A 14,006-nucleotide genomic window follows, 5' to 3' on the forward strand; every position below is an offset into this window, starting at 1 on the left:
TCTAACCTGGGCTGCAAAACTGCGGAACTCTTTGCTGCCATCCAGTAGTTGTCTGATATTTGCCTCCCAAGTTTGGTAGCCTTAATGTTTATTTTATTTTATTTTATTTTATTTTATTTTATTTTATTTTATTTTATTTTATTTTATTTTATTTTATTTTATTTTATTTTATTTTATTTTATTTTATTTTATTTTATTTTATTTTATTTTATTTTATTTTATTTTATTTATTTCTCCCGCCTTAGGCATGAAAGCTGGCTGGGTGACCTTGGGCCAGTCACTCTTTCTCAGCCCAATTCATCTCACAGGGTTGTTGTTGTGGGGAAAGTAGGAGTATTAGGTATGTTTGCTGTCTTGAGTTATTTGTAAAAATAATAAAAGGCGGGATAAAAATCTAATAAATATTTCTGCACCGCCTATCTCACAAACAACTCTGGGTGGTTTATAATTCAGTTAAAATAGCAAGAGATTAAAATCATAGAAACAAGTACATCATAAAATATAAATATAAAATATAAAGTATTTAAGATTTATATAAAATATAAATTCCTCAGGACCACATCACAGCATCAACCATCCCCATGATTGGATATCCCCCCTTCCACCTCAAGCAAGGAGGCAAAGTCATGTTTTCACTCCCTTTTGGAAGGCCAGGGGAGTGGGGACTTGCCTCACCTCTGGAGGAAGAGTGTTCCACAGGGTGGGGGCCATGGCAGAGAAGGCCCTCTTCCTGGACCCTGCCAGTTGACAATCTCTCATGGGCAGAGTCTGTAACATGCCCTCTCTGCCTGACTGGGTGGGACGGGTCGATGCAATGGAATGTTGTGGAAATAGGGCCTTAAAGTCAGTGTTGAAAGAGTTCCCTTAAGACTGGGAATTGTTCTGTATGAAAGATAATTTTGGGGGAAAGGTAAATTAGTAAAACAATTAAGGAGCAAATTTGTATAACCTTAAACTGGTTTTGTATTTAACATGCAAATAGAATCAGCTGGGGGAGATGATAACTATCCAAATCAAAGAAGGCAAACAGGGAGTCTGACTCTTTTTCTCCTCTACTGTGATCTTGAGGGAAATCCTGGTCTTTGAATTGGGGAAATTCCTGCCTGCCCCCAGTGAAGCATCACTAATACCAGCTTCCAAGGAAGGGCTTTTCTAAAGACCTCAGAAAGAGAGGAAAGGGCTAAATCTTCCCCTCCATCTGTTACAGTCAGATAATTAACAGTTACATATCCAGAGGTACCTACAATTTTAAAAGGACATAAATGCAAATACATATTTAACATTATGTAGCTTGGCCAATTTGCTACTTCTGATCTGCTCTGAGGGTATATTCATAATGCATGCTTATCCATGGTTAATTTAGCCATAGTTTACCTAATTAATCCAGGGCACAATACAGTGAACCAAAAACTAGGCACACAACCTGCGGTTGCACAACTTGCTAAACTAAAATATGGCTGGCTGCTTTGCATGTGTCATGTGAACAGAATAGTCTACAAGCCAACTCTAGAGTTTAATTAATTTTGCAAAAGAAGCATTGGATCCAAAGATCTTTTGGATCTTTTCCACAGTTGTAGGGTCTTTCTGAAAAAGGTATTTTTACAACTTACCCCAAAGTGAAACCCCCCCTGAAAATCTTACTTACTTTGTACAACCTCTTGGGCAAACTGGAAAAGTAAGAATTGCTATAAATCCTTGTAATTATAACACCATATAGATTCAGAGGTAAATGCTTCTTGTTTTTTGGCTATAATCCAAATTCTCATATTACCCAGTTGGGCAATAAGATATCCAACACTGTCATAAATGTACAAGTATGGAAAAGCTGATATATTTAAAAATCATGTTCACTTGTCTTGGCTGCAGAAATCCAGGTTTTTGTGTTTTCTGCAATCTAATTGTTGGAATTTTGCAGCCAAGACATGATTTCCCTGTTTTTTGTAAAATGGCAATCATCAGCGTGGTTTTGATAAGTACATTCTTCTGTGCTCTCTTCAATATAATTTAGTGCACCTGATTATGATGTTTACATAACAAGTTAATTGAATACATTCAATAGCACTGTCATGAATTAAAATTTTAAAAATCATTTATTCATTTTTAAAGGGACACACACCATTTCTATATCTAAAAATGTTTGGAATGCACTGATACTGAAAATAAGCTCTGAATCAGCCACATGTATCATTTTATTAATCTGTCTTTTTTTTAAAAAAATTGCAGGGTATTTTATATTTTGCAGGGATTTCCCCATCAAATAAAAAGGTGTTGGTATTAAAGCAGAGGAACAGCATGCTTTGTTCTACTATTCTGAAGAAGCAAGCATATATATTTACTTTAGTATATAATATATGCTGCCCAGATAAATTAGCAACTAGTTGAACCTCATATATCCATTGTGATGTATTCAAAAGCTTTACCTTGACAGATCAGTCTATAATGCACCATGGCTTGCCTGCTAAAGCAGCCATTCCATAAAAGTACAAGGAAGATTTTTGGTTTTTGCTAAGCAATACATTCTGCGGTCATCCAATGCTGAGAATCCAGGGCCATGTATGACCTCAGAGTCTCTTTTTGGTGGGCCCCCTGATGACAGTTGTGAAAATCTTCCAGAGACATTCAAAAACTATAGTGTAAGCACTGAAATAGGCTTAACCTAGGGTGTTTTTTTTTAACTGCCCCACCCAGTACAGCCTTCACTTTCCCCAAAATATTAATTGTGGCCCCTGGCCATCACAAGGTGCAGAAAAACATTCTCAACATCTTGCTTGCCCTTTGGTTTTTGGGCTGCATGGCAAAGGTCCATCATGATTCCATTTCAGCCATTTGTTGATGCATATTCACACATCATGCTGTCTTATTTCAGAGTAAACAGCTTTATGCATTATATAAAGCACAGAAAAAATGTAAGTAGAGAGAGAAAAAAAGGTAAATGCAGCTGAGACGAACAGGCTATCTAATTAAAGCTAGATTCTTGCTTCCATCATGTTCATATATGAATTCCTACATTATCTTTTGTTCCTCAATACTGCAGTCAATAGCTTGTAAATTGAACAAATGAGGCCTTGCAATAAATGTTGCTATATATTCCTGGTGTCTCTATGAGTATGAGTGTGTGAGAGAAAACAAAGACCCTGGTCTGTGAGTCTGCGCGCTAAATAAACCAAAGACAAATTTCCCTGCAGTCCCTTACATGAACAAAAGATATTTCTTAATTCCATGTGACAGATGACTGAAATCAGACAAATATGTGCCTTCATTAGCACTACTGTTGCTTGCAACCTGCTGGGAGAGTTGTACTAGAATAACAACGTCTGATAAGCATGTACATCCACAGGCTGAATTTGCTTCACTTTACAGAACCTCACTGTGTAATATCTAGTCAGATGGCACAAAACTGTAGAGAAAAACAAATGTTCAGTCCACATGAAAGTTAAGAGGGAATTAAATTAATTATACTGTTCCTTCCCATACAGCAGTCTGCTGCACAATCCTGTATTTTAAAAGCCAGTTTGAAAACTGTGATAGACATCTATGTTAGAAAAACAAATACTAATGAAAATCAAGGGATTATTACTGCAGGATTCTATATTTTTGTTTTTGGTTAAATAATTAACTTTAGCCCTTGTTTGGAATCTTGGCTAGGAAATCTAAAAGATTCTTAATAATTCTTAATTGCCTTTTGTTAAAGAGGAAATGTTATGATTAGTTGGCTGGTTTTTGACACATGCAAGCTGATTCTCCTCCATATCCCTTTTTCCTGTCATTCCTCAGCACGTATTTTCCCATACTACTTTATCATGCAGTTGTCTCATGCTGGAGATTAAAGCCTGCCATAAAATCCTGTATTTTAACATCAGCAACAGACATAAATGAGCAAATGAATGAAAAAAATAAATGAAGAACCTGCACATGCAAATTAAAAAGAAATGGAAAAATTTCTATCAAGCTCATATAAGAAAATGCCCAGGCAAATATTTTAGTGCCATTATATGAAGCTTTGACATCCAGAAAGGAATTAACCTTCAACCCTACCACCCGCCTGTGTTTGCCTGCAGTAGCTGTTATGTTCCAAGTGGAGGCTTATTCTAGACAGTACAAATGATGTCTTATGCAACACGTGGGGCTAAGCCAAAAACATTTTTCTACCAGAAGGGGAAATCAGCTGGCATCCCAATATCAAGTCAAGTTGTAGGGTCATTAAAAGTGCCTCTTCTCATCCTGGCAATAAAAATAAAACTAGTAAATTAAATTACTAACAATTTGCTCCCTTTTTATGATATCCAAAATAAATTGCCCCTGATAGACGTTTCATTCTCTTTAATGGTAGAGTTGAGACCCAGTTTGGTCTAGTGATTAAGACACTGGAGTGGGAAAGGGAAAACTTGAGTTCTGATGCCAGCTGGATGTCCTTGGACCAGTCACTTTCTCCCAGCCCTTGGAAGAAGGCAATGGCAAACCACTTTTGAAAATATAGAAAACTGCAAGGATTTGTCTGTGTAGTCATCAGGAGTCAACACAGTCTCTAAGGCACCCATAAATAAACAAACAAACAAATAGGGTAGGCTCAGTGATGACAAGATTACCTGCTTTGAGTAACCCTTGCATGTAAAAATGTTGTAGCAAACTGTGCTAATGCTGATAAAGAATACCAATAGTTTGTAGTCTTTTGTTTGTCCCTTTTCTGCATTATCAGAGTGAATTGTATGCTCTGCAACTGAACAGAAGATTGGATTGTGCCTTTCAGCTATCACGGCATATAGTGTGGTGATTTTTCTTTTTTTAAAGGCATTTGACCTTAATTTATATTGTGTATCTTATTAGGGAGCTCTGGAACACGAAGAAAGCAAAACATTACGTTTTCAACTGGAACTTTCCCAGATTAAAGCAGACTTTGAACGAAAATTGGCAGAAAAAGATGAGGAAATTGAAAACTTCAGGTACAGTATGAAAAACTTTTATACATGTCATACAAAGAACAAAACTGGATTGGTACTAACAACAAACGATATGTGCAGTTTAGGCTTAGAACCAGTCCCTTAAGCCCTGTTCAGGAGTTCATTATTGAAACTGCTCAACATATGGGCAATCTGGATAATGCTACCACCATCTTTCTGACAGCCTCGTTTTGATGTTGGCCATGGCAGGTGCAAATGTCTGTAACAGGAAAGCATATTATGATTGTACATGCATTAGCTTCTACATAAGCTTTATCAGTGTCCTAGCTTTCCTAGAGACCAATGTCACTTCACCACTGCTGATATTAATGTGAATATGTGTCATTATTAGGTGATGTCATTTGACATCCCCCAATATGGGAGCTTATCTGGAGCATTCAGGTGTGAAAAAGAAATTACTGTGATTTAAGATGAGTGACTGACCCTGTTAATTTCAACTATGGCTGAATCTAGGCTGCAAAATTCTAGATGACCACTAAATGGCAGACATAAAGGCAGTTCTAATGCTTTGCTTTCATCAAGTGGTCATCTGGAGTTTTGCCATCCAGATCTGGTAGCCCTATTGCAATAGAATCTAAAAATTAGTTTGCAGAATGGATGAATCTGTCAGATTTGTGTTTTCATTCAAATAATTTTAAATTCTTTTTTTTTCTGTCCCACTTTGTAAATTCTGGTTAGCTTTTTTTAAAGTGAGAAAAAGAGAACACTGAACAGATTTCTACCTAAGTTTAATATCTTAAGTTTTCCCCAGTCTTGAGATGATTGGGTTTTATCATCTTGACATTTATTGTTAAAGTTGGCAAAACTGCCTGTAAAAAGAGGTAACAGCTTTAATTCTGCATCACAAATATAAATGAACTCATAGGAATTCAAACCCAAACTTTTAAGAGCTCCATAACCATCTGCATGGATGAACAGATTTGCTTTCTTTCACATTTGCTTTTCTTTTTTAATCTACAATTATTTCCATCCACTTATAATGGTATTAACTTTCCATCCCACTCTAAGTAGCTCACAATCCTAAGCAATCTTACTAAGAGGTAAACTCCATAGCAATCAATGGTCTTGTTTTTGAAAAAAAAACATTCAAGAGATTATGCTGTTAGTCTGGATCCAATGAAGTTTTTAAACATGAAGTAGACACAGATGATCTATATTTCTTAACTGTCATAAGATTTTTTTTTCATAGTTATTCTGCCAGTAACACATTATGTAGAAGAGGGCAATTTACTTCTGCTTATGAATCTGCTGAACCATCTGCACATGCTGTCTTAATTTGCAAGAATGTTGTTAAGACTGATTGATAATTACTGTCTGCGCAATATGTTGACAAAAGATAAATTAATAAACAAAAGGAAATAAACAAGAAAACCTGGAATCACTTTTTAAGAATTAAGAATTAAGCCAGGAAGGCAGGCAGGCAGATAGACAAAAATATAATAGCCTTCCTGATAGTAAAAAAAAAAAAGGAAAAATGCTTGAAGATGACTTGAGGAGAAAGGCGTATCTATATTTAAAATATTATTTCAAAATCAGGAGAAACCAACAGCGTACAATAGACACACTGCAGTCTACCTTGGATTCTGAAGCTAAGAGCAGAAATGAGGCTGTCCGACTGAAGAAGAAGATGGAAGGTGACCTCAATGAGATGGAAATCCAGCTGAGCCACGCTAACCGGCATGCTTCTGAGGCAACAAAGACCACACGCATCCTTCAGGCTCAAATAAAGGTATTCCTTGAATATTGTTAATAGAATCTGTTCATTAACCAAGAAAAAAAAACTCTGAACAGATGCAGATGGCATGCTAAGTTTCAGATTTGGCATTGTAGGAAAACTCTGGAATTGCCAACCCATTTTATTTTCAACGTACTAAAGTGGGTTTGGGGAGCTTTAAATAGTGGTGTTCAGCCTCTCTGCTACATCTCATCTGATGGTCGGAAAGACATTCTTTTCCTGCCATTCTAAAAGAAGAACAAGTTCACCTGGGTAAAAGAACATGTATAGAGAAAATTGTGGGAAGAATAAAAAAATCCATCAGCCAGACTACTTAGCCTTTTCTGTTTATGCCATAACTTTCATTCTACAGTATGATGGCAAATGTGGTATAGAGACTGTAAGTTTGCTATGATATCTACCAGTATTTTTCCCTGCTGACTGTGCAGCTTCAATAGTGTTAAGAAGCTCTATCTTTCTCACACAATAAATGCATTTTCAAAGAAAGTTATTGTATCATGCTCACGTCGGCATGCAAATTATGACAGGATTTCCCAGATTAGTGCATACCTGTCCCATCCATTTTAATTTTCTTCTCTCCACTCCTTCAAATATAATGGTCATAGTAAGCATATGGACAGGCATTACATAAATATGCAGACATGTATGTGTGTATGCACATATGTGGCAGAATGAAATTTGAAATTCTGCAAGTCTTTCGGCTAATGAGGAAATTCAGAACTCTCTAGCTTGTTTGAAAGTAATCAGACTTTCCATACATTTCTTTAAAATATTCATTTTACTTTGAAGTGAAAAAATAGAAAGCTAGATGGAAGTGAGACAAGGAACATATTTAAAAGTGGTAGAGTTTTGAATTTCATTCTCTCTGTGTTTCTTTTTATATTTTTAATGAAAGATGTGCCTACAGATGTATGAAACACATACGCTCATGTTATTTGTTAGAAAGTGGAGAAAAGAGACAGAAGGGAGTTATAACTATCACTGCAGATGTTATATTCTGCCCACCTGTAAGATTAAAACACTAAGGAAAATCCAAATGTTTGGAGAACTGTACTTCTCAAGAAGCAGATCTGGAAGAAACCAATACTTTAAGAAAATATGATTTTGAGATCGCTCTTATAAGTCCTGGAGCTCTTGGTTCTCTTAATGACAATTATGTAGCTCAGGTTACCTGGATATAGACCTTACAGCTGCTCCAAGATAATGAGAGGAAACATTAGCAGTGTCTACCTAATCTTTGCTGGTCTCAGTAAAAATGAAACACAGTTGAGCCTAGGTGTGGACAGGCGACATCAGGAATCCCAGGGCTGTAGCTAAAGAAGAGAGAGAGAGAGGGGGAGGGAGGGAGAGAGATCCTGCAAGAAAGCAATGGCAAACCTTTTCTGCTTTGTTGTCAAGAAAACTGCATGGACATGTCCAGGCATTCACCAGGAGTTCAGCTTGATCAAAGGTGCCAGCTGCAGACATATGTGAGAATTCCTGTTTTGTTTCAGGATTTGCAAGTGCAGCTTGATGATTCAACACACCTGAATGAGGATTTCAAAGAGCAATTGGCTGTTACTGATCGACGTAATACTCTTCTCCAATCTGAGCTGGATGAGCTGAGGGCTGTATTGGACCAGACAGAGCGTGGTCGTAAATTGGCAGAACAAGAATTATTAGAAGCCACTGAACGTGTCAACCTTCTGCACACCCAGGTTGGCTTGCATGCTCACTCTAGAGTTCTTTTCTTTGTCTCCTTGTGGATAATAAACCCAACATTTCACAAGAAGGGGTGATGTCTTTGTGCTTCCTGGTTGTGGGCAATCATTCCTTTATATATGAAATAATGGATTTATCCACCAGGTTTGTTTCTGAGTGAGTAGGGAAAAAAAAGACTAACGTACTGTATATATTACAGAATGAGCAATATTTTAAATGTGTTGGTCTTTTGGCCTCTAGGTCAAAGAAAATTGGCTTTGTACAATAGTTCTATGATTGTGATCATTTCTTTAAAAAACCTTTGTGCCTAAGAGAATATTTATCCACCCATTAGCTGTTTGTTTCCTGTTGGACATTCTTTCCATCCAAATGATCTCCTTTAGTTTAAGGTTGTTCTTCTGTTCTGCTGCAAGAAGTTTAGAGAATATCCAGATAATTTCAGTACAAGAATTAGGTACCTTGTTTAAGTTTCTTTAAATCCCTCTATTTCCATAGAAGTCTGAAAGTCATAGGTCTTTCTTGTGGAAATAATGAGACTTCCAAGAATATCATCTTGACTAGATCACTTTTTTCTTGCTTCCTTGCTATTGTCTTAGTTACAGACTGGGATATAGTTATCAGCCAATATTGGTGATGTTTTTGCAAACTAGTATGAAAAAACTTTGTAATATTTATTTATTTATTTATTTATCAAATTTGTCTCCTCCCACCAGAGGGACTCTGGGTGGTTTACAACAAAACAATCACTAAAACAATAAATATATAAAATGCATATAAATATAAAATATCATGCTTTCTAGGCTCTTTTTGCTTGCATAAAATATAGAGCCCATTTTATTCAGATGGGAGATTTCTTTACCAGTTTCCAAAAGTATAGAGAATCCTGTGGCCTCAAAAATTTAGCAAATATATTGTGTCATAAGCTTTCATGGGCTAGGGACCACTCCATAGATGCATCTCATAAAGAGGCCCAAGATTCTCTGTTGTTTTTCTCTGGCAAATGCTCAGGATTCCCCATCCAATTTATGCCAACACATACACCATTCGTAACTCATGGCTGACTTCTGGTGTTCTGAAGTTCTGGTGGCTCAAGAAGGATCTGATGTGGAGGATTCTGCTTTGAAGCAGAAATTGGCCTTACTGATTTTTCACTAGTGTGCCTCTTGGAAATAATACACAAGTTACGCTACCAGGCATGATGTATGAATAAGTCTCGTGTTATATTTCATCTGATTAGCACTGGTTCCATTGTTACAGATAATCCTGTTCCCCTAATGAATGTTCCTTTCCCTTTTATTTTTGAAACAAAAGAATACAAGCCTAATCAACCAGAAGAAGAAGCTGGAGAATGATATCACTCAAATACAAAATGAAGTGGAAGAAGCTATACAGGAGTGCAGGAACGCTGAAGAAAAGGCCAAAAAAGCAATCACTGATGTATGTAAAACAAACTCCTATTACTCTTATTTTTGCATGTTTGTCCTTTTTTAATATGTCAGCCATTTTTGAATCCCAAGGAGTCTGGTAGCACCTTTTCTGCCTTACAAATATTATTAAAAGGGATACATTTTTAAATAAAAGCTTAATAGTAAAGTTATATTAATTATTAATAAAAAGCTTACTATTAAAAAGCTTATTAAAAGGTGCTACCAGACTCCTCTGATTTTTTGCCATGATAGACTAATGCAGCTTTCCTCCTACAGTGTCTCTAGTGAAATGATAAAATGTTTACCAGGCACCCTTATTCCAGTTTCTTTGGCACAAAGAACACAATGTTGTTCTTTTTTTGTTTTGTGCTGAGTAGATTTTTAAGATTTTTAAAAATTGTGATAGTATTCTGTTTTTTTATGACCTTCTGCAATGCCTAGAGAACTTGTTAACTAATGAATAATAATAAAAATATAATGTTGCATTCTGAAGTCATATGACCCTGTATGGCAATATTGACTTTGGTGTCTCCTCCTTTGAGGATGGTGAGATAAAATTGTAAATTGCTTTAAGATGCAATAGAATGAAATGTAGCATTTAAGCCTATCCAATAAATGAAAATTAATGTTAATTAATAGGCATGCTCAAAAAGGCTGTGTATCTGCGGGATACACAGCTAACCAGACCTGAGAGAAGAGGGAACTATGCAGTCCAGTAGCAGTAGTTTGTTTCTTTCCATTGGTTTCAAGCAATTCCAGAAAAGAAAAAAAGGAAAATGTATGGGTTCGGCTTTTGGGATTCTGAGATAGGAATTTCTCATTCCAGCCAAAATAATTGCTTTGTTATAGTACTTATTTAGACCATTATCATCTATGATTAGATGTGAGGATTTATCTGGAGCTTAAGGACTTCCTATGTATGTTAAATCATCAAAACTAAAACTTACTTTGGTGCTGTAGGAGATATCATTTCACCTCTTTATGTTATTCCAGGCAGCAATGATGGCTGAAGAACTTAAGAAAGAGCAAGATACCAGTGCTCACTTGGAGCGCATGAAAAAGAACATGGAACAGACTATCAAAGATTTACAGAAGAGACTCGATGAAGCAGAACAAATTGCCCTCAAAGGAGGCAAGAAGCAGATTCAGAAGTTGGAATCTAGGGTATTTTTCTTTGAATTCACATCAAGTGATTGTTGCCTACTTCAAAAATGTGTACTCATTAACAGATTCAGAGCACAATTCTGGCTGAGTAAATATTATTTGCTTTAAAAATAAACTTAGTACACTTTGGTTTAAAAGTACCTAATATGTCTTTAAAAATGATAGAAAATAGTATACAGAAATGATTGATATTTTTACCCAAACTTTTAGTTAATTTTAAAGCAGATATAGCCCTTGCTATAAGATAGGAACCGATCCTTAATACAAGAACTGATTCTCCCCAGAAGTCTTCCAAGCAGAATCTATAGAATGCCTGTCCATCAGCCCTGGTGCCAAACCTTCCACACATAGTCCAAAGGGGCAATTTCCCTTCTAGGGTATCCAATAACATAAATAATCTTCCGCCTCTCAACTTCTTACAGTTTTGCTTATATCGTTAGAGAGCAGCTTATAGATATATGTACAGGTACAATCATAACATTCTACACTACCAGACTAAATTCCAGTACCAACTCTCCCCATATGTTGAATAAATATATTTACTCTAAATTATCTCTGCCAGTGTCTCATGTAGGTGGCTGGTTTTGTCCTGCCTTTATGAGTCAGGTCTTTAACTTGGTTTTTTTTTGCCTCTCTTGATCTCAAGTCTGCTGTGTAGTCTCCTTCCTGGTAACACTTGTTAGCCTCCACGTTAGCTGAGCTGCACATGGACACTCTGAAATTTTAATTCTAGGAAGATCTAATGTATCTCTTCCCCAAATCAGTCCTCTATTTCTCTACCATATCCAAGGTTCCTGTTTTTTGCATCCTGTAATTTAGCTATGTAGTTTAAAAACTTTTACATTTTCTGCCAGGTACTAACATTATTGCAAATCACTGGGTTGCACAGATCCATAATCTCATGGACTAACTTACTAACTTCCTGGCATTACAAAGCCAATGCCATATAAACCATTGGATTCTCATCGTATTTTACTGTAAACCATACTTTACAAATCACAACATGCGATTAACATCCTGTGCACCCCACCCGAAAGACAAAATTCAGAAGGAAATGATTGAATTTCATTGCAATCTTTTGATAAAAGGGCAAATATGGCATAGGGCCTGGATATCTGAGGGACCACTTATCTCCAATCATTTTTACCTGCTTGGTATGTTCTGGCAGAATGGGTGTGCTCCAGGTCCCTTCTATTAAATGTTGTCACCTTTGTGGGACCAAGGAAGCATGCCTTCCCTGTCACAGCCCCCACCCTGTGGAGCAGCATCCCCCCAAAGATAAAGACTATGTCATCTCTCCTAGGGTTCTAAAAAGCTCTGAAAACCTGGCTATGGTCCTAGGCCTGGGACTATTTTGTTTGACTGTGTTGTTTATAAGATTGTTTTAGTCTGTGCTGTTCATTTGGTTTGATGTTTTATAATAGAATAGAATAAACTTTTATTGTCATTCTACTATAGACCAAGGTGCACATTAAAATGAAATTTTGTTGCAATTGGCTCCCAAAAAATAATTACTATAATATATAATACATATTCTTTACCATTCCACTCCACTAATCATTATCCCTAATAAATATCATGGTCCTACATTTGACCTGTTTTTATGGATTTTCCAGCTTTCTACACCACCCAGAGTCCACTGGGTCCACTGGGCAGCTAACAAATTCAAATAAATAAATAAGACAGTGGGAGTACAAGGTCCCTGGAAGAAGAGACTGCTATTCTCACCTTTAAAACTCTTCCCATCTATCAGAAAATAAGCTGAAACCATACCACTGAAACTTGAAACAATATAGCTTAATTTTAGCAGTATAGTGTTTAGGTAAAAATGTTAAGGATGGGAAAGGGAATATAAGATTTCTGAGAGGTGAACTGTCATTCTTCCCATTCTAAAAACTTTCCATAAACCCTTTAAAAAGGCAAAAATTTTATCCCTTCTAATGACATCATAGAATAACTAGAAGAATTATTAGTAATCAGGAGAATGAATTACATTTGCAATCCATGAAAAGTTGTTCACCCTGAGCTCAGTGCTATGGTAAATCCAGTCTAACAATATTTCTGTCCCGGTGCAGGTTCGTGAGCTAGAAAATGAGCTAGAAGCAGAGGTTCGGCGAAATACAGAGTCTCAGAAAGGAGTCCGCAAATATGAGAGGCGTATCAAAGAGTTGACTTATCAGGTAATTCTAGTTAAATGAAAATCTGAAATACTGCACTAAAATAACACATGTTTTCCAAATATATACTTTCTATCACACATGTATATAAAGCAGCATTTCTTAAGAAACTCTGAAGAAATATTGGCTGCAAATAACAAAGCAAGCCTGCTATTTTGCTGTACCTCTAGTGTGAATTGTCCAAAATAGCTTTGGGCAATGGAGAATGGAGCAGAGGTGTTGAAGAGAAAGAGAAAAGGTTCTACTTTTACTACCACCTTCTCATTTCTATCACCATTTCCTTCTAAAATCCTGAATACTTCCTGGTTAGCATGGAATGCAGAAAATGTCAGTGTGACCTGGCAGTTTGGAAGCTGAACACGTTCTGTAAAGGGTGCAAGAACTACTAGTTCCTGACTTGACTTCTTTATATTATTCAAAGACAAAGAACTTCCTTACTACAGTAGAAGTTTATTTATTAATATAAGTTAACTTATTACTATAGTATAGGTTAATTTATTTGATTACTGTTTGTTAGATAATTTACTGTAACTTCTATTAACTTTAGAGAATGGAAAACAGAAATGATCAGTAGTACTTGTCAGAAGACAGAGCAAACATCAGGAGTCCATGCCTGCTGAGCTGGAGGATGCCATACTTCTTTTCATATTAAGTGTAAAGACTCTTTCCCCTAAAATAGTGTTATACAAAATTGTTCCTTAATAGGAACAGTTCTAGGTTGGAAAGGAGTCTTGAATAAAGTGCAGCTAAAGCTCCAACTGATATCCACGGGCCTATATTTCCTCTCCTGATGGAGGATATCAGTGTTAACTAGCATCTTCAGTTAATAGTGGATGATGATAGC

The 14,006-nt window shown here is 36.4% G+C and overlaps 1 protein-coding gene across 3 annotated transcripts in view; it reads left to right on the forward strand.

Moving 5' to 3' along the window:
• MYH15 (myosin heavy chain 15) overlaps positions 1–14,006 on the forward strand; it is an 84,154-nt gene that overhangs the window by 62,177 nt on the left and 7,971 nt on the right. For all 3 annotated transcript variants that reach the window (XM_063305574.1, XM_063305575.1, XM_063305573.1), the window contains 6 exons: positions 4,825–4,940; positions 6,495–6,687; positions 8,187–8,390; positions 9,706–9,831; positions 10,815–10,985; positions 13,061–13,165. In XM_063305574.1, the coding sequence (XP_063161644.1) occupies positions 4,825–4,940; positions 6,495–6,687; positions 8,187–8,390; positions 9,706–9,831; positions 10,815–10,985; positions 13,061–13,165 (915 nt within the window). The remainder of the gene's footprint in view (positions 1–4,824; positions 4,941–6,494; positions 6,688–8,186; positions 8,391–9,705; positions 9,832–10,814; positions 10,986–13,060; positions 13,166–14,006) is intronic.

The sequence above is a fragment of the Candoia aspera genome, chromosome 5 (genome assembly GCF_035149785.1).
Source record: "Candoia aspera isolate rCanAsp1 chromosome 5, rCanAsp1.hap2, whole genome shotgun sequence".
Taxonomy (NCBI): domain Eukaryota; kingdom Metazoa; phylum Chordata; class Lepidosauria; order Squamata; family Boidae; genus Candoia; species Candoia aspera.